Genomic DNA, 25,437 nt, shown 5'->3' with positions numbered 1-25,437 from the left:
GAGCTATCATTTGTGGCCAGGTCACTTCTGTAAAAGAGCTGTAAGCTCAGTGGGCCTTACCTGGTAAAAAAAAAAATAGTTTAGTTTAGGAAGTGGTTCGCGAGTGTCGTACCAAGCTCCCCCTGCTCGATGTCCGTCCGCGTCGCCCCGTCGACGATAAACTGCGGGTCGTTCACAAATTCCTGCAAGCAAAAAAAAGAACGAGATTGTAAATGACAACACTGATCGTTCCATTAACTCCTTTCTCATTATACGTTCAATGGTGCTGTTTGTTGCTGGCCACTATGATGTTTTCAGGGCCTTTGGGGCCCATGCCCCAGCAACCACGATACAAATGTAATGAGTTATTAAATAGTGAAACAGTTGCGTTTTGAAGTGAACACTGCTGGCGAATGGTGGTGCACAACAACAACTGCCATTCGCCACCAAGTGGTGGTGACGTCACCATGACGCTTGTGCCAAGCTATGTGCACGTTATGGCCACGTTAAGCGTCGAACGCCCACTGGCAGGAGGTCGCGGGACAGACCCAGGTGCCATGGGTTGACCGACCGAGATGACTGGCCAGAGCACCACCTGTGCCCCCTACTGTGCCAACTTGGTGTGGTTTAGCCACACGGCATACCGCACAATCCAGCCTGATTAAACCCAGGATGGATCGTAGGCAGGCCAGCCTAAATGTTTCTAACCAGTGAAGATGATCCATTTGGGAGGGAGTCCACGTTTCACAAGCATAGAGAAGGGAGGGCATGACTGGCCAAGAAGACCCGAAGCTTCGTGTGGAGCGACAGACCAGGTAGCTTCCACACAGCGTTACGCAGCAGATGAAAATATAATGCCGCTCGACGGATTCAGAGCAAGACCTCTGCTATCAAACCGGAGCCGGTCATGAGCACACTGCCCAGATATGGAAATTGTTTCACTCTCTCTACAACTGCCCCATCACCAATTGGGAGTTGTGGGGGTGGAGTGTCCGATGGTAAAAAATACCCAGGCAGGTGCTTAGTTTTTGTGGGGTTGATGGTAAGGCCCCACCTCTTAGGTGGCACACTCCAGGTTCAGCAGCAGTGCCTCAAACTCCTCCGAGTGATCAGCAATCATCAGATCATCGGCATACGTAACATGGTCGGCCAATAGGGAGCCATCCCTTGATCGCACCAGGGCATCGATTCGCCTCCCATTGTATCTGTACCAGATGGAAATTCCTCTGGAATAGCCATCGAAGGCTTCACGAACTACGTGGTCAAAATGACTGTTAAATTATGTGGGAGCCAGAGGACATCCCTGTTACACCCCAAGGTGAACAGGGAATGGCTCCGACTTACGGCCACGTAGTTTTACCCAGGCCTGCTCACCATCATGAAGGTCCTTAAATGATTGTGAGCAGAGAGTCAGGGACTCCGAAAGGCCGAAGAACAACCCAGAGCCCAGGCCTACTGATGGTATAATAGGCCTTGACCAGGTCAATAAATCAAAGATTTAGGTCCTGTTAGAATTCCCTATACCACTTTTGCAGCAGACTGACAGAAAATAAGGCATCTGTGCAGGACTGCCCTTTCCTGAAACCACATTGGGGCTCTCAGCTGTGCCTGGCAAGGCGATGTTGAATAATCATTGTCAGGAACTTTCCCGGCACACTGAGGAGGGAGATGCCCCTATAGTTGTTACAGTCTGTGCGGTCCCCCTTCTTAAAGAGGGGGACCACCAGGTCATCCTTCCAATCCTGCTAGACCCGTCCAGTGGGCCAGACTCTTATTATGATGTCATGTAGGGCAGTCTGCGCACAAACGCCACCCTCCCTCAGCATTTTGCTTGGGAGATCATCTCCGCCCGGTGTTTTTCCTTGTCTCAGACTCTGGATCGCCTTCTGTACTTTTTCAACAGATGGCACCTCAGCCAGCCACTCAAAGGGGGTGACTACTTACAATATTTGAGGCACAGCAGCCTTAGCAGGGTCATCCCCACTTTGCCCCATGATGTTTTCCAGGCGGAGGGATTTCCCCTCCCCCAAGACTTTACAAAAATGCTCAGCAAATGTGCAAATCTGTTCCTGGGGGTTAGAGATCGGATCACCTCTCTTTCTCCGAATGATGGTGATAGGTGTGGCACTGCAAGTTACTTTTTTCATGGAGTTAAAGAGTGATTTACTGAGGCAGACTCCATCTCCTCAGCAACCCACGATCACCACCCATCTTTGCAGTGCCTCACAGCTCTCTGAACCTCTAAAGGAAGGCTGCGGTAAGCCTCCTCATTCTCTGACGTGGGATGCTGTAGATGGTGAGAGTGGGTCTGTCACTTTTTCTCAGCGAGTCTGAACAACTCCTCTGTCAGCCAGGGTCTCTGATGAGGTTTGGACCATGTACCCAAAGCAACCATTGCAGCTGCATGAGCCACAGTCCTAAACCTCGCCAATTTCCCTTTGGCATCATCAGGAGTGAGGGACGATGCCAACTCTAGCTGCAAGCGATGATGAAATCCTCGCTTGCAACTTTCATCAGCTACCTGAGACCATGCCACTGTGGGTTTGAATAGGGTCCTGGATGTACACCCACCACCGAAGTGGAAAAATGGCAGGCGCAACTTACAGATGACAAGCCGATGGTGAGTGGGCAGATCAGCTCCACGGTAGGTCCTGACGTCAAGGACATGGGCCTGCATCCACTGTTCCGTCACTATGTAAGTCCAGCAGATGTTCATGCTTGGACCCGACGTGCATTCATGATGTTGCGTGCATGCGCCGATTTGCGGAACAGCGTGTTGGTAATTACAAGCCCATCGGCTGCACAAAAGTCTAGCAGCCTCCTATCTTTGTTATTGAGCTGATCTGGCCCATGCCTTCCAATAACTCCAGACCAGGTACCAGCATCATGACCAACTCGAGAATTAAAGTCACCCAACAGGATGACTCTTTCCCGATGGGCCACTTTAGCTAGCACCTGTGACAGGAGGTCATAGAAGGCAACTGACACACACACGTGTCTGCGGGTGTGACAAGTAAAGATTACAAGGAAAAATTGCATTTTCAGCTTTATTCACGAACATTTACTCATTCATTTTATAATTGCAAAGTTTGCTGGGTTTTTTTTCTACAATAATCTGCTTACATTGTTATTCTGAGAATAACATATTGTTACATTGTTATTCACCGTTATTAATGAGATGTTGTTATTTACTGAATAACAACCAAAGAATAACATCACTTTTGACATTCAATAAGGATATATATATAAAAAAGGAAAATCCACCCGAATTAAAGCGCCGCACACACTGGCGGTGATGCGTCTCTCCTCACCGCTTGCATAGCCCGGTGCAGACTTCCCATTCAACGTGAAAACACCTCGATTTAAAGCTTTCGTGACTGCAGGGATTCATCTTCTTGATTCTTTCGGTAAAGTCACGTAGAATGGAAAAAAAAAATATATAAACGTAATAAAAAGATATTATTATATTATTATATTATATAATATTATTTAATTATATTATTTTCTTTTATTATATTACTTTATTACGTTTTTTTCATTCTACGTGACTTTACCGAAAGAACCAAGAAGGTGAAAACACCTCTCGCAGTCCACGTAAACGTTGCGACTCAAAGCCCATTGGCAGTGGCCTAGCGTGATTGTCATGCCCGCTCTCCTGCCCCCCCCCCCCCCGCGCCGGGTACACAGAAACAAACGGGGCCCCCCGACCGCCTTTCCCTCCTCTTCATAGCCCGGGGCCTAGAGCCCTCCGACCCACGTGACCCGGTGCACCGCCTGCACACTCGCCACGGTAGCGAGATGTTAACTATCTCGCCTGGCATACAGGAGGTAGCCTGTATATTTGGAGTTTGCATGTTCTCTCCGTGATCACGTGGATTTTTTTTTGGGTCCTCCAGTTTTCCCCTCCACATTTAGCAACGAGCGCTTTTTATATTTGGCTGCTATAAGTTTCCAAACAATAAGCCGCTTCGTTGAGCTATCATTTGTGGCCAGGTCGCTTCAGAAAAAAGAGCTATATAGCTCAGTGGGGCCTTACCTGGTAAAATAAAAATTGTTTAGTTTAACTATGCCACTGCCAGTTAGTTAACATTCCTTCGCAAGGCTTCTGACATTGCAACCGCGCAAAGCACATTTCATATGCATCACATATTGTAAACAAAATTAAGTATCTTGTCTCGAATATCGTTATGTCTAGATTTCAGAAGTGTTGCCAATCCGATAATGCAATTGCGCGTGACACGTTCAGTCGTGAAGTGTGTTCTTTTATTAGAAGTGGGCTGTAATCGGATTATTTTAGGTAATCGATGACTCGACCGCTTATCGGTTCGATTGCTCGACAAAGCGGATGACACGAAAATAGTTGAGAAGAAAAAATCCTCTCTGTTCCCACGTGTGCCGCTGGGATGGGAGGTGATGGGCGAGGCTTGGTGACATCATCCGCACCATCAGTCGCAACACTGAGAGCATTGGCATCTTTACCCCCATTGGGTGACTGCTGGAGACGGCTGCATTTCAATTTTCCTCTGCGAACTCAAAGCTCGGGGGAGCATTGGGACAGTGCTTAACAGCGCATTGTGCTACGTACCCAGCGGCTCGCGTTGTATTTTCAGCTATGGCTAACATCAGTGTTGAGAAATGTCTGAATCGGTCCTCGGTAACCTTCAACCGATACTCAGCAGACTGAAGTACTATATATCAAAGAGCCCCCATAACTGGAACAGCGTGGAGGGGCCTTCATCTCAGTGATGGTTTGACAAAAGGGGCTGTATGTTATTATTTTTACGATCGTATGATGTGTCTCAATGAAGTGTCTTAATTCAAAGCTTTTAGTATGTTTTGGGCTTTCACTCTGACCTCTACATTTCCAATAGTTTGCTTTTTGGTAACAACAACAACAAAATCCGTTGCATAGTGATGACAAGTGATGAAAAGTGGCAAGCGCAAGAGCTCGATGTATTGTGGCACGCTCATGACACTGCATGGCCGTGGCTAATGATCATGATTGATGATGATTGATAATTTTTTTTTTGGGGATGAAGATAATTTAAGCGATTAATATTGAGATGGTATGATCTTTGAGGATAATAAAAAAAAATCCAAGAAGCTAAAATGTCACATATCACGACAAAAAAAAAACACCACAACAAAATGTCAAATGGGTGTCTCAATTATGGAAGCTGCTGGCCAGGCGACGAATTTACGGCCAAATCAGAAATCGATCACCAATTTTTTTCCCAACCAAACACCCACCCGCCCTGTCCACTCACCCACCCACCCGGTCCACCCACCCAGTCCACCATCACCACCTACCTTCACCCTCTTCCACACCAGCTTCCGGACCTTGACCTTCTTGGCTTTTTCCCCCAGCTCCTTGTAGCCAACAGACTCCCGGAGCGGGGGGAAGAGCTCATCCTCAAACAGAGCACCTTTCTCCAAGGCCTCCTGCTTCAGGGTCAGGTAATCCTGGCCTTTGAACTTGACGGGGTTCTGAGGCGTGCCCAGGGTCTTGTCCCGCGAGATTGCATTCTTCACGAACGCGTTACCATGAGTGTTGATCGACAACATCGTGAATGCCTCTCCTTTTTACGGTGATGATGATGATGATGATAAGGATGACAGCCCTTTCAAAAATGCTGCGTTTTCAGGCAACTAACGGCAGGGCTTGCGATGAACAAATGCGGTGGGAGATTTTCTCACTGTGCCTCTCTCTCAATATCTCATCTCGCTCTCTCTCTGCCAGTCCCACGCTCTCTTATGCCCCTCCTCCTCCCATCTCTCACCGCTTCATGACTGCACTGCAGCCACATCCAGCCACCCCATTGGTCGACTCAGCCAAGTATCTGCATCCCAGCTTCCTGGCCGCATTGGTGCAGTCCGCCGCTGCCGGCTGGGTTGTCAAAAAAAAAAATCACGTGGCCACTTAGGGAGATTAAACTCTCCGGACAAATTGCTCGTGTCGTGCCTCCCTCCGTTGAGAATGCACAAAAAGCACCATGTATTTACTGTGCACCAATGGGTAAGGAATGATTATGTACAGCAGTGGATAGATCATGGCTGATATTCATGATTTATTTTCAAGATGCATTATATAGATGTTTGTAAAATTGCCACCGAATCATGATATTATTTTACAATTAAAAAAAAAATGAAACTATACATTTAAGTGTCTTAAATGTACATTCAAAACATTGGTCGCTGCGCCCCAGCAATAACATCTGCTGACTGGTGGGCCCACGTGCTCATCCAGCACGGTTCATGATCATTTCACAGGCGCGAGATCGCCGCTCGACACGGCGCTGCCACCGTCTCCCAAACCCCCGTGGCAGCGCTCCGTTCGTGGGCCTCCACCGCTCCCTCGGGCCATGCACGAACGTGCGCAGACACGGCGCTCGGCTATCGCTCTTTCTCTCTCTCCATCGCTCTTTTTGTTACGACAAGTGCTGCATCTGCACCCAGCCCTTCTCGCAGTCCTACGGCCTCCGACGGTAGCTCATATCAGCATGCAGAGCTCTCCGCCTTCTGCCACCGAGCACACGGCCTCCTCCAGCGCCCACTGCTCCTTGAAGGCCGGCACTGCGTGGGTCAGCCGCGAATGCCGGAACTCCAGCCACACCCTGGCTCCGACCAGAGCGCGGAAGATGCCCAGGCTGCTGGCCGGACGTTTCTCTCTCTCTGTGTATGGCCAGACGCCGCACAATTTGGTTTCCGTCAACCATCCCGGGCCGAGCGCTTGTGAGAGCAAATTGAGGGTCACGCCTCAACGAAGAGCCCTCGCCCGACCCAAAATCGTAAAATCACCCTGGCCCACACGCGTTGCGCGCTGCACCTGCACCAGGGCTGTTAGGCACCGCCGTGCAGAGTTTGCACAATCGTTTTTGTTTGGCTTCCGGCCGTTCTCGTCGTCCACTGCATCGATGGGAGGAAGTAGTGCAGGGAGGGGTGGGGAGCTTGCAATGTAAGGGGGATAAGGGATGCACAATAAGAGGCAAAGGGAATTCTCCATCCCGGTAGTCTCCACAGACTGTTGGGGCAAGTGCTGTTCGAGGGCAATCATCAATCACGGGCATGATGCACGAGATTGAGGTGGTGTGCGGGCAGAAGCACACCCACGGCCGCCATTTTTTAAATCCTTTATATTAAGTTCGCTTGCTTGCTTGCTTGCGTGCTTGCTTGCGTGCGTGCTTGCTTGCTTGCTTACGACCGTGCAAATCTTTCGGTCGTTTTTTAACCCACTTCCCGTGATCCAATCGAACTGACATTTTCCACACAGACTCGTTGTGCGAGACAATTAATGTTCGTGAAAAAAAATTCCCAAAATGTTACACTTTTTAGGCAAAAAAAATTTATTTTACATATATTCAATGAGAACTCATTCATGGCTTTGGCTGAACGAGTGTAAGAGCCCAGAGCGTAACCCCTCCACAGGCCGTGGCGGAGTAGTGCAGTTGGTAGCGCCCTCGCTTCCCATGGCAAAGGTCGCGGGATCGATCCCCGCGTCCTCCACAGGCGAATATATTTTTAAATCCTTTATATTAAGTTCGCTGCCACGCATATAAAGGATTTATAGTGAAAAACTTTGTTTTTACGGGTTTACTTGTTCCTCCTTGGGGAGGCCTTCATCCAGCAGTGCATCGACCATGAGGACGGCGATGTGGTGAAATTGAATAGCCGAATAGCTTGGTGCTAGCTTCCCGCTTGCCCCCGATACGGGGTTGTTTCTCGTTAAAGAACACTTCGCGTCACATTTCCGTGCTCACGTTACAATGATTATCGCTGTTAATGATCGGCGGAAACTCATCACGTGTAACGTAACGCTCTTTTTTATCATGCCCTACATCCTCGAACATATATTCGCGGTAAATTCAACGGACATCTGCGCGTTGGTAGTTGTAATACGAGTATCGAATGGGTTGTTGTTGCTGCTGCTGCTGCTGTAAGGGATACAAACATCTATCCATCCGGTCTATTCATATTCCGGAGTTTAAATTGGAGCAGCAGCACAAGCAGCAGACATCGCGGACGCACGTGACATCGTCAGATCTCAGCGGCAAAGCAGGATTGGGCGTGACCTGTGCTTTTAATTTTAGAATTAGTATATTACCAGTCATACTTGTTGAATATAGAAGGGTTTGTCCGTTATCCAAAAGCGTATCATTGTTGTAACTCTTCATGTGCCTATTTAATACACTGGTCATCAGACAACATTACAAACATTTTATTAGCCCTTCCCCCCCATGATGTAAAGTGCAGTCTCTCAACTCTTATCATCCACTCTGTATCTCTGGTCTCTCTCTCTCTATCTTTTTATCTGCTACGAAGCAGGCCCATTGCCTAAAACGTTGCCTATTTTTTCCATGTTTTCCCCCTTCAAATGCAGTGCTATTGACAAGTGTGTTAAGCTTTTTATTATAATATTTTTGTGGATAGAACGGTATTTGAATTGGAGATTGCCTGCCCAGATCAGGTGTTATAGTCTTTTTATTATTATATTTTTATTATTATATTTTTATGGATAGAACGGTATTTGAATTGGAGATTGCCTGCCCAGATCAGGTTTTATAGGCTTGGCTTGGAGAAGATGGCAGCACAGCAATGGGTTCAAAATGTTATCACGCGAAATCAAACGCTCATTTAAAATGGCATGGGCCCAACACCCTCAAATTTAGGACCGTCCTGGAAAAAATATTGGACATGGAGCGAGGCTTTCCTGGGCAAGCAATTGGTATTAGAAATTAGTTTAGCCTATGACCGCATGCTATGTCGTGTAAACGATCTCATCAGATATCAGAAGCGAAGTAGCTTTGAGCCTGGATAGTGCTTAACATGGGCGACCATCGTTTACTAACAGGCTGTTGTCATAGGCTGCAGTGCTATGGGGTGGCCAGCAACGCGCAGTGCAGCAAGCCCCATTGCGACACTGCACATCCATCATCCCGTGTCTATGCTCTCTGCCTACAGCAACCCGTACTGATCAGTGGCAGTGGTAACATATGGTCAAATAATGCCCCCCCCCCCACAACTAACTCCATGACGCCTGGTGCATGTGGAGGTCATCATCCAGCAGTGGATTGATGAAGAGGGTTGTACATTTACTCGTCGCTGGCTCGGATGGCTACTCGGTTACACCTGCCTGTCACCTCTATGCAGGTGATGTGGATAGGACCCACTCGGTGCCGGTTTTCTTTCCACTGGATTGGACAACCGAGCTTGCCAGGGCCGTACTCAACCCAACCCGGTGCAGCTCAGGAGGCGCGAGGCCGTTCTTGCACTGCAGACACAGGAGCCGTGCCGCTGACGTCACATGCAATGAATGGATAATTAAGTCCCGCCCCTGGTCCTGCTTGGCTCCTGGCCAAATTGAGATATCTTCTGAAGAGCCACGTGGTTTTTTTTGTTTTGTTCCGGCTCGGCAGGGCATATAGCCAGTGGAAAAACCGGCTCGGCTCGGATGTGCCGGTGGAAAAAAAGTTGGTACCGCACCTACGGGGCAACTTTGCATGCGTTTGACACGACTCCCCGTCCACGTTGACGGTGACACCGCCAGCGGCATGGTTAGGCGTTGCCGCTCTCGTGTCCTATTGCATATCCTGGTGTGTTTGGACTGAAAGAGGGCTGTACGTGATACATTATGGGGGGGGGGTTATCCTCAAGCCTGTAAACGCCAAGTCATTCTGGTTAAATGTGTTAAATTCAGCGGAAGTAATTCCTCTTAATTTGCTCAGTCACACGAGTGCTGTCATTAAAAAAGCAAACAAAATGGGACGATAATAAATGAACCAAGACAAGCACACAGCCTCAGCTCTCCCTCAATATGCAAAAAAACAAAGAGCAAGTGAATTGAAGGGAGCATCACAAACAGGTGGTACAAACCAGAAGCAAGGCCAAGCCCAAACAATGAACACGACCACCAACAAAACAACCACCACAACCATCAACAACAATAAATAGATTAGACCAACCAACAACAACACTAATGACAAGACGAACATCACCAACAACTAAAGAAACAACAACAACATTAAGATCAGCCACTTTTACCAACAGCAAGACCATTCATTGACACCACCACAAATAACCAGGCCAACAACACCACCACCAACAACAGCAACAAGACCAATCAACCAACAACAAGATAATCAATCCGACAACAGGAGCATCTAACCATGAAAACCACCACCGTCAGTCACCACCACAAAGAACAACCAAAATTACCCAGAACCAACCAACCAGACTACCAATACCACCAACGAGAAGACCATCCGTAAATACAACCAGCAAACAAGAACGTCAACAAACCAACAGAACCAGTCAACACATTTCCAAAATTCAAAACTCATTTCTTCAGCACCGCTTTTGGCGTTTAGTTCTCGGTCCTTCCCCGACCCCCTCCCCGATGACAACGGTTGGCTACGTACGGCGCGAAAGAAGTTCAAACACAAACAAGAGTCACCGCCACAGCGGGTGCGAGCGAGCGAGTGTGGTCAAGGCGTTCCCCCCCCCACCCCCCGCTTTGTCTCACCCACGGTCGCTTCCACACGAATCTCTCGCCAGCCGCCGCGTCGCTGTAGAACACCGACTCGGCTTCCGCAGGGAAATCGGCGTCCTCGAAGATCGTTCCCGAGTTGAGGCACTCGTCCCGGAGTTCCTCGAACTTCTTCTCCTTGGTCCCCAGCACCATGGCGCCTCGACTCTTGATGGCAGCCCCGCTCGAGTGGCTACCCGGGATTTTGGCGAGCGAGTAGGACGGCATTGTGGCTTCTTCTTTAACTGTTAATCGAGGTGGTGGGGGGGGGGTCTCGTGAATTGATTCACTAATTGATTAATTAATGAACAGATTCGATTTTAAAGGGGGGGGGTGGATTATAAAAAAGACGGTGTTGTTTAAACAAACAAAAATATCTCCAAAGTTGCTATAGATATTATTCGGTTACGTTCGTATGTGATGTGTCACGTTTGGATGATGGTCTACGGGGCTTCTCAACGTGGGCCCGGTGGACGCACCCTCTTATTGAAGGGGTTGGCACTGGGCTGGGGGTGTCCACGCAGCAGGAGTGTTTTATAGCAACATAGCACCTGTGTCCTGGGGGTGGGGGTGAGGGGGGGGGACAGGTAAGCCACCACGCCCACACAAAGCAAAAGCCAAAGAATCCCCCGTATAGCCTTAACAGACTGTTGGGGCAAATGTGGTTTGCGAGCACCTATGAAGACCCGCACGGAACACCAGGAGGGTGGGTGTGGCCAGCAACACACGCCCGGCCGCCTTTGTATCCCCACTGCTGATGTGTAATACACACCGCACCAGGTACTCAGTTAAGGGTGAGTTCACCGAGGCGATGCCCAAGTCTGGGTTCAAATATTCCTCACTGTTAATGGTCGTGAGCGGGAATCGAACTCTGGGGTTTTGTGTGTGTGTGTGCGTGTGCCGGGTTTGTAGAGCGCTAACCACTGCGCCACCGCTCCCCCGCGTCCACACTACTCCAGCTGCGTTGACAGTGATCACACAAACACGCGCACACACACACGCACGTACGCGCCGTGGCACGGGTGTTCATTTCCACTCGCTCGTCCGCCTTGCCGGTGAAACGCTTTACTCACTCCTCGTTGTGCTTCGTGTATGTGTCCTCTAAAAAAAAACAGCGGGGGGCGGGGGCTGGGGGGGTTACATGTATGTCCGACTGATGATGGACCGGTTAGTCAAGGGAATGCGAACGCGTCCGAGAAGTGACCGAGGAGATGGAGCGATGTGCCGCGGGCGACGCGTGCGGCGACGCAGCAAAGGCGCTTTAGGGGTGGATTAGTTTGACGTTGCAGGATCGCCAGAGGTGGGGAGGCCTTCATCCAGCAGTGGATTGACCGTGGCTGATTGATGTCTTCAAATCCGTGGAAACGATTTGTGGGAGTTGAATATTGTGAAATTCGTGTTTCTTTTATGCAGCGTTGTTCAATACATAATTAAGTTATTTCGTCTTTTTTTTCAAATACTTAGGAGTACTGTATCCGCCAAGTTTTTTTTTGTTCAACGTTTAAATGTTATGGTTTGTGTGGAGCGGTGGCACCAGTAGTTGTCACACTGCATGAGCCAATCCGGCTACCCGAGTTTGATTCCCGGACACGGCTAACATCAATGGCGTGTGATATCTGAATCGGCCCTCAGTGCCATATCCCCACACCCACCCTTCAATAATCCTCACTGACCAGCATGGTGAAGTATGGTCAAACAACCCCTATGACGTACAGCTAGCTACTCCGTAGACGGCGGTGGGGGAGGGGTTCATCTAGCAGTGAATTCGACTTGATTTGAAGCTTTCGTGACTGCAGGAATTACTATTTGGTTCTGTCGGTAAAGTCACGTAGAAAAATAAATTAAAGAATAGAATACGACCTTTCGATTGCAACACAAGCAGTCGTCATCAGGTAGAACTAAATTTGAGAGAGAGACAAAACACAGACACGGAGACACACAGACAGACACACACGCTGTCTGATGACGACTGCTTGTGTTGCAATCGAAACGTCGAAATTCTATAATTTTATTTATTTTCTTTCTGCGTGACTTTACCGAAAGAACCAAAGAGTAGCAGTGGATTGATAACATATACGTGAAATGTATTTGCGCCAATAGTCTCGTGTCAAATGACACTCACGCTCCTGAAATGTGCGCTCACGTGCGAAAAATTAAAGGTCATCTCTGCATCGCAATCTTTCCGCGAGCCATCAGTGAGTGTCTAAGTGAAAACCCGGCACGACTCGTTATATTGAACGTGCAGGAGCGGGGATCCACAGAGGTGCAGAACGATAATCTAATGCCCTGTGTACAAGGCTATGGCGCCTCGCCGGTCTCGTCGAAGAGTAGACACCGTCACACGAACTCCGGTCATCCTCGCAGCCGCTTTTGGCTCGCCATCGAACAAAGACGGTCACTGCATCCGTGTGCTTTCAGATGCGTTTCTGCGGCCGTCTGGAACGCTCTTCCTTCCTATACGAGAAAGCCACTGGAGCTATGCACTTTTATGTCTGGATTGAAAAGTCATTTCTTTATAGCTTCTTTGTGTGTTTAGTTTGTTGTCCTTCCCCCATACCTTCGATTAGCACGGTTGGCTACGTACGGTTTGAATGAAATTCAACAATAACGTTTTGTGGATTCTAGATTTGAAGCTTTCGTGACTGCAAGGATTCATATTCTTAGGTTTTTTTTTCGTGACTTTACCGAAAAAACCTAAGAATATGTTTTGTGGATCTTTTTCTGCACTGCCCCTCACAAACCTATCGCCGCAGCCTATAAGACCTGTTACGATACATGGTGGTCCCCAATCCAAGCACTTTCTGGTGCCGATTAAAGTTGCGGTAGAGATGTGTGTGTGTGTGCATGAGTATACGCGTGTCCCACGTAGACTTGGGGTTCTGGATAAACAAACCTGGGTTCGATTCCACGGCCACGGATGACACCAGTGAAGACTGTTTGAACCGGTCCTGGGCCTCACCTAGGTCGACTCAGCCTTAAATGAGCACCTAGTGCGATGTGAAAAACATCGCCACTGGAGAGACAAAGGCGGTCGGGCGTGGTGCTGGTCACCCACCCCCTTGTGTATCGTGCAGGCCTTCATAGGTGCTCGCTAACAGCATTTGCCCGAACAGACTGTAAGGCTATAGGGGGGGGGGATCTTTGTCTTTGTCCCACGTAAATTTGGAGAGCTGGATAATCAAACCTGGGTTTGATTCCCCGACCACGGATAACATCAGTGGCGAGTGACAAGTCTGACCTGCGAAAAAATAACTTCATATATCATCAGATTACTCCAGTATAAATACAGATTTTGATTCAGATTTTGACTTTCTCCCCTAGGTTGACTGCGCTTTCACCGAGTCCTTTGGGCATTGTGTAAAACATCAGCACTGGGGAGAGACAAAGGCGGCCCGGCGTGGCGCTGTCCATGCCACCCACCACGCGTACGGTGTGCCTTGCTCTCTCAACACACGGGTAGTTTAAAAAGGTAAAGGGCGCAGCCCTGCAATTTCTTGCTCACACCAATGCTGGCAGACTGGCCTCCACGAGAGGGAGCGCTGGAGGACTCGAGATGGCCTCTATAGATTTTACGAGGCATTTTCCCTACAATTCAACATTTACAAATGATGACGTCACCCTGCTGCTGCTCTATTTAAGACCGGTAGCAAGAGCAGAGCCTCACCATTCTGGCGATTTGCCCGATGATGCTGGATGCAATTACCAGCGAAACGTCGTACTCAAAAATTGTAAATGTTGTCGTTTCACGCTTCAACACACCGGTGGGTTAAAGTAGTGAACTATTTGTCTTTTGTCAACGTGACACTTTTTTGCTGATTGGCCGTGTCGGGTTGTGGAGGGTTACGACACATTTATAAATCACGCGAGCTAACCCAAAAACTTTATTATGAATAATATTGGTCGCGAAAGCCTGCTACGTGTTAAACCCTTTAGACCTGGTCTACAATGGGGTGTTCCTGGCTATTCGTGTAAACGATTTATGTTGCTCCTTCTGGTACCGGCCGAACACGTTAGACCGGCCATCACAACCGCATGCTGTGGTGACATCAGCCCCAACGCCGTGAGCATTGGGGCTGATGGATTCTTCTTTATTAGAGTGTGTTACCGATCATTTGCACATTTTAGCAAATATGTGTAATGATGGCAACACGGCGGGTCAGAAGCAGTCCTAAATATTCTCCAGTTAGCACGCAATGTGCTTGGCAACTCTGTGATCATCTTGGCCAGAGGGCATATTGTAAACCAGGTGAGAAGGAAGGGGTGGGACTCCCGACACTTGAGTTACTCTGGACCAAACACGGCTTATTGGTAGCACGCAGGGTGACAAATGACGATTAAATTTTCCTCCAAGCATTGCATCTCTCGATCATAAATATGTGTGATATCAAGGTCACCGTGGTAGCTTTCTGTGACGTAAATGTCCTTAAGGTAGAGTACGATAGTATGTTTGTTGGAGGAATCCTGTTTTAGAACTTGTATGCAGACACAAACAAAAAAAAATTAATAATCGACAAGGTCAAAAGATCATCCCGGTGTGTTATCACGACCACATAAACATCGCTCGTTAAAGTTTCGACAATTTCACTCGAGAAAAATGACACCACTCTCATTTCATTTGTCGAGGTGCAGGCCTCGCACACCTCCTGTCGGCCTGCGCAACCAAGCACAGCGTGGTCACACAAAATCAAGCCAACAATGGACTTGCTTTCATTTGACGAGGTGTATATTTAGAACGGACACGTTTTGCCACAAAACAAGCGCTGTGCGCGCACAGCTGAGTCTGGGAGCGGTGGCGCAGTGGTCGGCACGCTGCACTCGGAAACCAGCAAAGACCCGAGTTCGATTCCAGCTCACGGCCACCAACACCTGCGATAATTATCGGGACCAGCTCTGGTGCCTCCCCGAGGTCGATTCAGGCTTAAATCAGTACCTGGTCCGGTGTGTAAAAAACATCAGCGCTGGGGAGACAAAGGTGGTTGTTCATGCTTCATGGTGTTGGCCTCCCAACCTTTTTCGTGTACCGCGCCGCCCTTAATAGACACTCGCTAACAACACTTGCCCCACACGTCTGTTTAAGGAGATGCGGGGTAAACTTTGTCTGTTTGAGCCACCAACTGTTTTTGTAAACCAGGGACGGTGACTTGTTGATTTCTAACGGTAGGAATTCACACAGGTCCAGCTTGATTGTGTTGAGCAGGTGGAAGTCTCAACGGAGAATCATCCAAATCGCTCTCAACATCGCCTTGCTCATTTGGTAACCGACAGCGGCACCGCTCCTCCGACGCGTCTGTGATCCTCACTGCGACCTCTCTGTTGTAAAATGCAGGGCACGAGCCCAAATATTGATGCTGAATTGGCTAAAACACCATTGGACTTGAACAGGGGCATGGAGTCGACTTGCACGGATATCTGGGGCAAGTGAGTTCTGACCGATGGGGTCAGCAAAGGAGATTGATGTTTGGCCAATTTAGGCCTTGCGTTTACATGCAACTGCGTCAATCTAAGTTTCAGCCACCAATGATGAAACAAACTTCTGAAGTTGATGACTGTAAAACAGAGTCGTATTAAAACAAATTAAATTAGTTTTTTCCACTCGATTTAGCTAAATTGTACATCTTAAAAATATATATCAATGGGAAAATGTACAAACATCTCGTGTGCGGATAAAAAGGTCACTTTAAGGAATCTCGGCAGAAGTTCTGTGATACCAACTTCTGCAGACCGTTCTCTGGCACAGGATGATGCGACAACTCTGCCCCTCTAGAGGGTACGTTGGCCTACTCTTCCACGCTGGCCAGACTTCTTGGAAGAGGTGGAAGTGCCCACACTTTACCCGACCACACGCAACCTGCTTCTCGCCGGTCACTTCAGTACCCCAATTCCGCTCCCCCCCCCCCCCCACCAAAGACAAAGATCCCCCGTATAGCCTGAGCAGACTGTAGGGGCAAGTGCGGTTAGCGAGTAGCACCTTTGAAGGCCGGCATGGCACACCAGTGGGTGGCCAGTAACACGCCCGGCCGTCTTTGTCTCTCCAGTGGCGATGTTTACACACCGCACCAGGTGTTCATTTGAGGCTGAGTCGACCTAGGGAAAGCCCAGGACCGGTTAAGATAACCGTCACTGGTGTTGGCCGTGAGCAGGAATCTAACTCGGGTCGCTGGGTTTGTAGCGCAGCGCGCTAACCGCTCCACCACCGCTCTCCACACCCCCCACCACCACCATCACACACACATACACACAAGCAGAGGTCTTCACTCATTGGTCTAGTTTGCTAAAAGACGTTTAATGTTAAACAGTGTGAATTAAAGACTGCAGCGTTGACACTTTGTAAAAGCATCAGACCGTTCATCCCACCCAAGAACCCAATGCCCCTCAATGGTGGCTCAGCATCGTGAAGAGGCTCCACACCCCGTCCCAAACGGGTGGCAATTGTAAACAGGGCAGGCACTTATATATATACTTATAATGACCGATAGCATTGGCTTATACCTTAGTATCATCTATTAAAACGTATTCTGTAGATAAAGGCAAGTACAAAGAGCATTAGTGTATTGCGTACAAAACGTTGGTATAGGTTGTAGGGCTCCTTGGTGTGCATAGGACAGCCAGTGCAAAACAAAAATGCAGAATTGTACTGCACTACGCACCGACGTATGTTCCCCGCCTTCAACAACCTCGCGCTGACTGGCGTGATGAAGTATGGTCAAAATAACCTCCCCACGACCGGCACGGCATGAGTAGGCCCTCATCCAGCAGTGGATATACAAAATGGCTGTGTGCATCATACAGTCCTCTGGTGTTGTCCTTTAATTTTAATTTCGATGCAAACATCGCTTGAATGTCTCCACAACTCTGTACGCATCGTGGCGGTTATTTGACCCAAACCTCACGATTCTGTGAGTTAAGTGCGGATTGGTGAAGGCGGGGAATCTCGACGTTGCAGCCATAGTACAATACAACAACGCAACATTTTACACTTTGCTGCAACTCACCTCTCATGCCCATCAAGTAGTTGTGTGGCGGTCACCCGTCCGGGCTCACACGCCTGGCTCAAACTTCAGAGATGTCGTGAAATTGGCTCGCATTTTGAGTTATTTGAATGTGGACAGGCATATTTATACAATGTGCGTCAATTGTAAACAGTCGTTTCCTACAGGCCTAATTGGATGCGCGCAATATCGTGAGTGCAGGGAATTGATGTTCGATGATGAATTGCATCGTGGTCACGCGCCTCACGTTGGAACGGGCTCTCCTGTTAGAGCAGCTCCTTTGCCGTCGAGATTGCAGAAGCGATCGATATACAAAAAGGCAGGCAGAAGAATGTATTTATGTTGAAGTTCTTTCGCACCGTACGTAGCTAATCGTGTGAATTGGAGGTGCGGGGGAAGGACAAGAAACGAAACACAAAAAGCCGTTCTAAAGAAATGCGTTTTCAACCTAGATTTAAAAGTGGATAGCTCCAGTGGCTTCCGAATATCGAAAGGCAGAGCATTCCAGACGGGCGATGCAGTAAACTGTGTTTGTTTGATGGTTAGCCAAAAACCGCTGCGAGGATGACAGGAGAATATCTCGGAATACCAGAAGAGGGGAGAATTACATGTAAATGCGTTGTCTGTCTTGAGTGGTGTATTAATTAATATTATTGCGACTCCACAGACAAAAAAAACTGTGACTTTTATTGTCCAGGGAAAACCGATAGATTTCCCAGGACAGCAGCTGCCTCAACGAGAGAATGAACCTGGGAAAACCGGTACATGTGGCAACCCGAATCGCAAGCTTCATCAACGAACCCCCTCCCAAACACATCGCTGAATCCCGGCCAAATGCCACCCGCGTCTCACCCACTTTTCCCAAACCATCAAATCCCACACAGACCCTCATAATCCCATCTGAACCATCATAATCCCATCTGAAACCTCATCATCCCATCTCGACCCTCATAATCCCATCTGAAACCTCATCATCCCATCTGGACACTCATAATCCCACACAAACCCTCATAATCCCATCCGAACCCTCATTATCCCACACAGACCCTTATAATTCCATCCGGACTCTCATTATCCCACCGCCAATGAACATACATTTTCACACAGGCGGCAAATGCAGCTGCCATGTTCTTGATAGTGGCGATTCCCAAGGTCTCTTCATGGAAGAAGTGACCCAAAGCAACAAACAGCTCTCATCTTGTAGCTATAAAAATAGCCTGCGTCTTCCGAGTCATCCAACTACAAGTTTCAGGTTTTTTTGTGAGCGAAAGAATGTCTTTCAAGGGACCTTCCACGGTACCCACCATGGCATTGTAATCGACTATTTTTTTTGTTTGTCCTCGATTAGTTGGGCACCTTTTTAAATGTTGCCGCCCCCACGTCCTGCCTCCTGAAGGCGGGAAACCCCCCCCCGCCCCCCACAAGCCACACCCAACGTGACGTGAATGATGAGGCAGATGACATCACCAAGCCCGGCCCATCACCTCCAGTTCAGCGGCACACATGGGAGCAGAGGTGACACTTTTTTTTTTTGTCCTACCGATTCCTGTTATCCGATTAGTCGAGCATTTGAGCCAATCATCGGTGGAGTAATCAATTACTTGGATAATAATCGGAGAGCTCAGCCGTGGCTGTATGTGATGAATCTGCAGCGAGTATCTTCATTTTAAATGCATCCGAAACAGTGAGGTCACTAAAGTGCCAGGGTGGTGTGTTTAAAAGTCACTTAAAAGTATGTTATTCTCGCCAATGATGCTTGAAACTCATGCGGGACAGCGTGGGGGAACCACAGCCAGCCCAAAGGTGTCTAGCTAGAAGATCACAGCCGTCGTTTTCTTTTGGGGGGGGGGGGGTCGCGTTTTCTCTCTTTCGTTGACGCCGAATATTCACGCGTACATAGCCACGGTCATCCACTGCAAAACACACGCACGCAAACACCCGCGCACGCACATGAGACGCAGGAGCAGTTACGGTAAAACGCGTTCATATGCGATCCGTCACACTTCGGCGAATGTTTCCATTGGTACCAACTTACGATGCGTACAAATGGACGGCATACCTGGTCAAATGGCATTTTCACGAAGCCTTTCTTCTCCTTGTCAACGGTATAAAAAGCGCCTGTGGGAGAAATGCATCGAGATGCGTGGCAATGGTCAGCTTTCCGTGGGCGCACACACGGCGCTTTGGGTGGCAAGAATTGCGCTAGAAAAGTGCCACGTGTTCCCGAAAGAAAAAAAATTTGACGTGAGCAAGAAAATCTCAGGAGCGCATCCAAAAGCGTGCGATGCAGTGACCGTCTTTGTTCGATGGCTCGCCAATAGCCGCTGCTACGAGGATGAGCGGAGTTCGCGTTGATGGTTCATGCTCCTCGATGAGAATGGGCTCACGCTGCAGCCGGCCGATGCGAGGTCAGGTCGCGCGAGGTCAGGTCGCGCGAGGTCAGGTCGCGCCAGGTCAGGTCGCGCGAGGTCAGGTCGCGCGAGGTCGGGTCGCGCGAGGTCAGGTCTCGCGAGGTCAGGTCGAGCGAGGTCAGGTCGAGCGAGGTCAGGTCGAGCGAGGTCAGGTCGCGCGAGGTCAGGTCGCGCGAGGTCAGGTCGCGCGAGGTCAGGTCGCGCGAGGTCAGGTCGCGCGAGGTCAGGTCGCGCGAGGTCAGGTCGCGCGAGGTCAGGTCGCGCTAGGTCAGGTCGCGCTAGGTCAGGTCGCGCGAGGTCAGGTCGCGCGAGGTCAGGTCGCGCGAGGTCAGGTCGCGCCAGGTCAGGTCGCGCGAGGTCAGGTCGCGCGAGGTCAGGTCGCGCGAGGTCAGGTCGCGCGAGGTCAGGTCGCGCGAGGTCAGGTCGCGCGAGGTCAGGTCGCGCGAGGTCAGGTCGAGCGAGGTCAGGTCGAGCGAGGTCAGGTCACTCGTGGTCAGGTCGCACGAGGTCAGGCCGTTCGAGGTCAGGTTGAGCGAGGTCAGGTCGAGCGAGGTCAGGTCACTCGTGGTCAGGTCGCACGAGGTCAGGTCGAGCGAGGTCAGGTCACTCGTGGTCAGGTCGAGCGAGGTCAGGTCGAGCGAGGTCAGGTCGAGCGAGGTCAGGTCGAGCGAGGTCAGATCGCGCGTGGTGGGGTAAAGTGTGGGTACTCCCACCCCTTCCAAGATGTCTCGCCAGTGTGGAAGAGTAGGCCAAATATCTTGCCAAATCTAGAGAAGCCATCTCGAGCTCTCTAGAGCTCCCGCTAGTGGAGGCCCTTCCGCCAGCATTGGCGTGAGCAAGAAATTGCAAGGCTGCGCCTTCACCTTGTCAACTACCCGTGTGTTTACAGCACAGTGGCACCCGTACGCGCAGGGCCACTTTTGTCTCCCCAGTGCTCATATCTTACATAATGCGCAAAGTACTCGTTGGAAGTGGAGTCGACGTAGGGGAGACTCAGGACAGGGTCAAAATCACAATCAGTATCTACACTGGAGTAATCTGATGAGCTATTTCAAAGCTGTCCAGTATATATATCTAAAGGGTGGCCCAAAAGTCGGCGTTGTGTCACGGACCGCTCGCGCTGGACACTCACGGAACATCGCGTCCAGCCGGACGAGGCAGGTGATGTAGTCGTTGAAGTTGATGAGCATGCTCTCGTCCGTGTAGCGCATGATGATCAGCTGGTACATTTGGCTGTTCAGCTGGAAGCCTACGTCACACGGGGGTGGGGGGGGGGGGTAGGAGGGGCACGCGAGCGAGGGGCATTCACATTAGCAACAGCGTTCATTGGTAATCGCGGGTCTGTATCCGGCTATTATGTATGTTGAACTTGTTCCGCACCCTACGTAGCCAACGATGCCAATTGGACATTGTGGGAAATACTCGTGCGGCTCAAGCCTCCCGCGTAAACCACGTGACGTACGTGTGGCCATCACCGCTGTGACTCCCTCTGCCTGCGCCCCCGTGGAGGGAGACACGCGCTGCTGCTCCGTGCAGCATCCCTGCTGCTCGCTCCATTCCTGCTCTCTTCTCCCTCTCTTCCATCCCCTCTCATCCCCGACATCTTGGCCCGGGTCGTTCCATCTCCCCTTCCTTTCCCTTCCTGCCCTGCGCTCACCTTCTTTCCGCTCATCTTTAGCCGTGCCCTTCATTGTTTGAGTGGCATGCCGAGAGACATTGGCGGCTCGCCCAGGCATCGAGAGATACGGACGAGTGAGACGAAACGGAGGTAAACAAGAGATATCGAGATGCGAGAGCTGAAGGCAGGAGATTCGTGGTCACGTGTGAAGGTGCTGCGACGTCACGGGATGTCATGTCGTCTGCACACGTGACGTATGACGTCACATGGTCCACCAGCACACGCTTATTTCATTATGTGGCCTCCCCGGAAAATATGATCCCTGGTGTATATGAGCAACATGATCGATATGATCAATCGCTTTTGTCACTCCATACACTGAGAGTGCCTGCGTTTTCGTGTCCGTACCGGATGGGGTGGAGGTTTTTGTAAGCGGAAGTGCGCACCCACCTGCGGCGTTGAGGGCGTTCTTCATCTCGTAGGAAGACATCGTTCCCGACAGGTCTTCGTCATGTTTTCTGAAGATGGCCTGAGAGAAACAAAAAAATAAGAGTCTAAATCCACGCGGGAAAACTCAAAAGCCAACGCGGGTCAAAAATCAACGACAATGGAGCGTAGTACAGTACAACGACAGACTTTGCTGCACTGCCATCTGATTACGACGAAGCCCGGCAGCAGCCCATGACACCCGCTTTGTGGGATCGTAACGACGAGCGGCATTTGAGATTTCGACAAGGCTGGCGCAGCCGCGTACGCACCTGCCACTTCTTGATCTTGTTCCACAGGATGCGAAACTCCTGCAGACCCAGCTTCCCCGAGCCGTCCACCTGAGCGCAGATTTAAGGCCCCCAACACCAAATCCCACCACGCTTCACGTGAAATACGGACGCTCTGTCAGGCCACCGAACATCCAGGTGCGGCCGTGACGGTACCCCGTGGTTCCAGTTATGCATGGTGGCCACCCATCCAAGCACAATCCTCCGATTATCAAAGTGGGCTACGTACGGTGCGAAAAAAGTTCAACACACATACCTACGTCCCAGTGAAGCTGACTATTTTGGGTTTCGTCCCCGTTTAAGGCTTTCTGGTCTCTCGCTCGACTAAAGACACGTGCCCAGAGGACAGCCACAAGACCGGCTGCTCCTCACCTCCGATTTTCGCGGTCGAACGACGACTTTATCCGTTTTTGCAAAATGTGTGCACGTTCCAAATAGATTTATTATCATTATCACAAATACATAATGTTGCGATGCTCCATTGTGCGCTACGACGAAGGTCACTGCCCAGAACGTCGCCTACTTTCCGTTTATTCTTTAAGGGAACGCACATTCAGAGTTATTGACGGACGTATTGGGCTTTACTATTGTTATTATTATTATTATTTTTGTCGTCGTTGTTGTTAAGAGGCAGTGGAGTGAGGATACGTCCGTGAGGGCGACGATGCTGCGGCACGCGTGCATGCTGAAGCCGGTCGACTCCAGCTCACCGTCTGCAACGAGCACGTGTACAAAACCGCCACGTGTTTATAGCAATAAACAAAACTAACCACTTTTGGTTTACCAGGTAAGGCACACGGAGCTGCGTAGCTCTTTTTCAGAAACGACCTGGCCGCAAATGATAGCTCAAAGAAGTGGCTTATCGCGTGCAAATTTATAGCAGCCAAATACTCTGAATGCACGTTGATTCTAAATAAGGAGGGAAAAACCGGAGGACCCCGATAAAAAATCCACACGACCACGGGGAGAACATGCAAACTCCAAATATACAGCAGCAGACGTCAGGGTCGGGATCGAACCCACGACCTCTTGTATACCAAGCGAGGTAGTTAACTTCTTGCCATCAAGGCACCCCAATTCTTTTTTTGCAATAAAAATAATGATAATCTTTATTTACAGAGTGCCATTCATACCGTGCGGTTTAAGGCCAGTGTACATAAGGCCAGTGTACACAAGTTAAGATAATATACACATAGCAATACATGAAGAGAAGGGGAATTTATTAAAATGGCATAATAGTCAAAATATGCCAGAGTACAATCATAAGGCTAAATTATAGAAGTAGGCCTCAAGCCTCGATTTAAACGTAGTCGCTGTGGGCGAAACCTCTGATGCGATCGGTCAGAGTTCCACGGTCGGTCGCGGGGTCCGAACACAAGAAGCCACCTCGTCTCCTTTCCTACTGAGCCTTAAACCTCGCAATGCACAGCAGCGGTCACTACCATCAGCAGCGGTCACTACCATCAGCAGCGGTCACTACCATCAGCAGCGGTCACTACCATCAGCAGCGGTCACTACCATCAGCAGCGGTCACTACCATCAGCAGCGGTCACTACCATCAGCAGCGGTCACTACCATCAGCAGCGGTCACTACCATCAGCAGCGGTCACTACCATCAGCAGCGGTCACTACCATCAACTGACCAAACTGTACGCGGAGGCCGATATGCAATCTGGTGCCATTCTATTCATTGCTTTAAATGCCAGTCGTAGAATTTAATACACATTGCACTTCATCTTTAGTCCATGCACAATCGTTTGATGATTCGCCCACTCCCGAGATTTGATAAATTGTCACGAAGCTGGGAAGAGATTTGATCGAAGAATCAATTCTCTCATGGCCCCCCGGTTTTATTTGCATGTAAAATGTGCTAAAATTATACATGAGCGTGCGATTCGATGTTTGTATACTGAGTAGAACAATACATTTCAAGCGACTAGTAATTTCTGTGACTCCCATATGATAATACATTATTCCAGGAATTATTTTAGCGCGCCACATTCATCTCGCCTGATTTTGTCCTCACAAAACTGCAGTGGCGCATTCATTGCATAACAGGAATACCGGGTTGCAACAATCTTTGTACAGAGTTCGCAAGCGTCCATCGTCGGAGGGAAACATGCATCCAACCAACAATGTTTTCGCTTGGCGAGGACATTCAGAAAAATTACCGCCTCTCCCAATTAACAACATTTTGCCTCCCAAAATTCCGAAGTGATAACGTCCAATACAAACGAGCGGGTGGCAAAGTCTTTCGGAAGAGTGACTCGAGTTTAATTGGTTAGAATCATCCGGAAAGAGCATTCCCCCACATCGATTTACACGTCAGGCCGATGTTTGCGCGTGACTGCCATCGTCCCTTGAGCAGGGCCTGTGGCTTCGACGTGGTGACGTTGCCCCACAGGGCTCAACGACGACGGCGTGGCAGAGTCATCTATTTTCAACTCCGACTCAAAGTAACGCGCGCACGGCCAAGGGGCACGGCCAGGTTCACGTACCGTACCTGCGTAAGACATCACCTCATGGACGTGCGTACATGCGTGCGTTTGCACAAAGAGCGACAAAGCGGGTGGAGTGTCGCGGTGACTCACGCTTGGCAGTGATCTTGTTTAGCATGTCCTGCAGCTCTTTGGGGCTGATTTCCATGTCCTGAATAAAACAAATGATAAATAAACCAAAAATGACCTCATATCTGAAGTTTCAATCAGATCGAGATGTTACCGTGACCAAAGCCGCCAATGATGCCAACTCCATCGCCACCTTGCCTCACTGCCAACGCTCTCAACCCTCCGCCCGCAGCTGCTGCACGGTAGACACACAGCGACCCTCACAATCTGCCCTCAAGAGCCTCATCCCACCCACCAACTGCTCTTGAGGTCTTCTCTTCCACTTGGTTTGAACTATTGTTCTCGCGCACTCCTATGAGTCCAGTCCATCAGAAATGCGAATGCTCGCAGGTCACCCCAATGCCTGACTCGGCAGTCGGACCTCCTCCAACCTGCCCACGCGTCTCCCACCCAGCGCAACCGTTTTGGCCCAACCGCATCCACAGAGTGTACCCTGCACTTCGATTTAAAGCTTTCGTGACTGCAGGGATTCATCTTCTTGGTTCTTTCAGTAAAGTCACGTAGAATGGAAATAA

General features: G+C 49.6%; 2 protein-coding genes across 2 annotated transcripts in view; both read right to left on the bottom strand.

Moving 5' to 3' along the window:
• Positions 1 to 10,995, bottom strand: part of LOC144729745 (calpain-9-like) — a 43,143-nt gene extending 32,148 nt beyond the window's left edge. The window contains exons 1-2 of the mRNA XM_078610211.1: positions 10,499 to 10,995; positions 113 to 182 (exon numbers count right to left, since the gene is read on the bottom strand). Of these exons, the coding sequence (XP_078466337.1) occupies positions 113 to 182; positions 10,499 to 10,729 (301 nt within the window). The 5' untranslated portion in view covers positions 10,730 to 10,995. The remainder of the gene's footprint in view (positions 1 to 112; positions 183 to 10,498) is intronic.
• Positions 10,996 to 16,765: 5,770 nt separating this feature from the next.
• The window catches only part of LOC144729744 (calpain-9-like), a 32,627-nt gene continuing 23,955 nt past the window's right edge, over positions 16,766 to 25,437 (bottom strand). The window contains exons 14-20 of the mRNA XM_078610210.1: positions 24,887 to 24,944; positions 22,944 to 23,008; positions 22,278 to 22,346; positions 21,970 to 22,048; positions 21,034 to 21,150; positions 19,550 to 19,608; positions 16,766 to 19,403 (exon numbers count right to left, since the gene is read on the bottom strand). Of these exons, the coding sequence (XP_078466336.1) occupies positions 19,377 to 19,403; positions 19,550 to 19,608; positions 21,034 to 21,150; positions 21,970 to 22,048; positions 22,278 to 22,346; positions 22,944 to 23,008; positions 24,887 to 24,944 (474 nt within the window). The 3' untranslated portion in view covers positions 16,766 to 19,376. The remainder of the gene's footprint in view (positions 19,404 to 19,549; positions 19,609 to 21,033; positions 21,151 to 21,969; positions 22,049 to 22,277; positions 22,347 to 22,943; positions 23,009 to 24,886; positions 24,945 to 25,437) is intronic.

This window comes from Lampetra planeri, chromosome 33 (assembly GCF_965212315.1).
Source record: "Lampetra planeri chromosome 33, kcLamPlan1.2.h2, whole genome shotgun sequence".
In the NCBI taxonomy this organism is placed as follows: Eukaryota; Metazoa; Chordata; class Hyperoartia; order Petromyzontiformes; family Petromyzontidae; genus Lampetra; species Lampetra planeri.
Note: the sequence above shows the minus strand (reverse complement) of the source record. Positions and strands in the feature narration are given on the sequence as shown.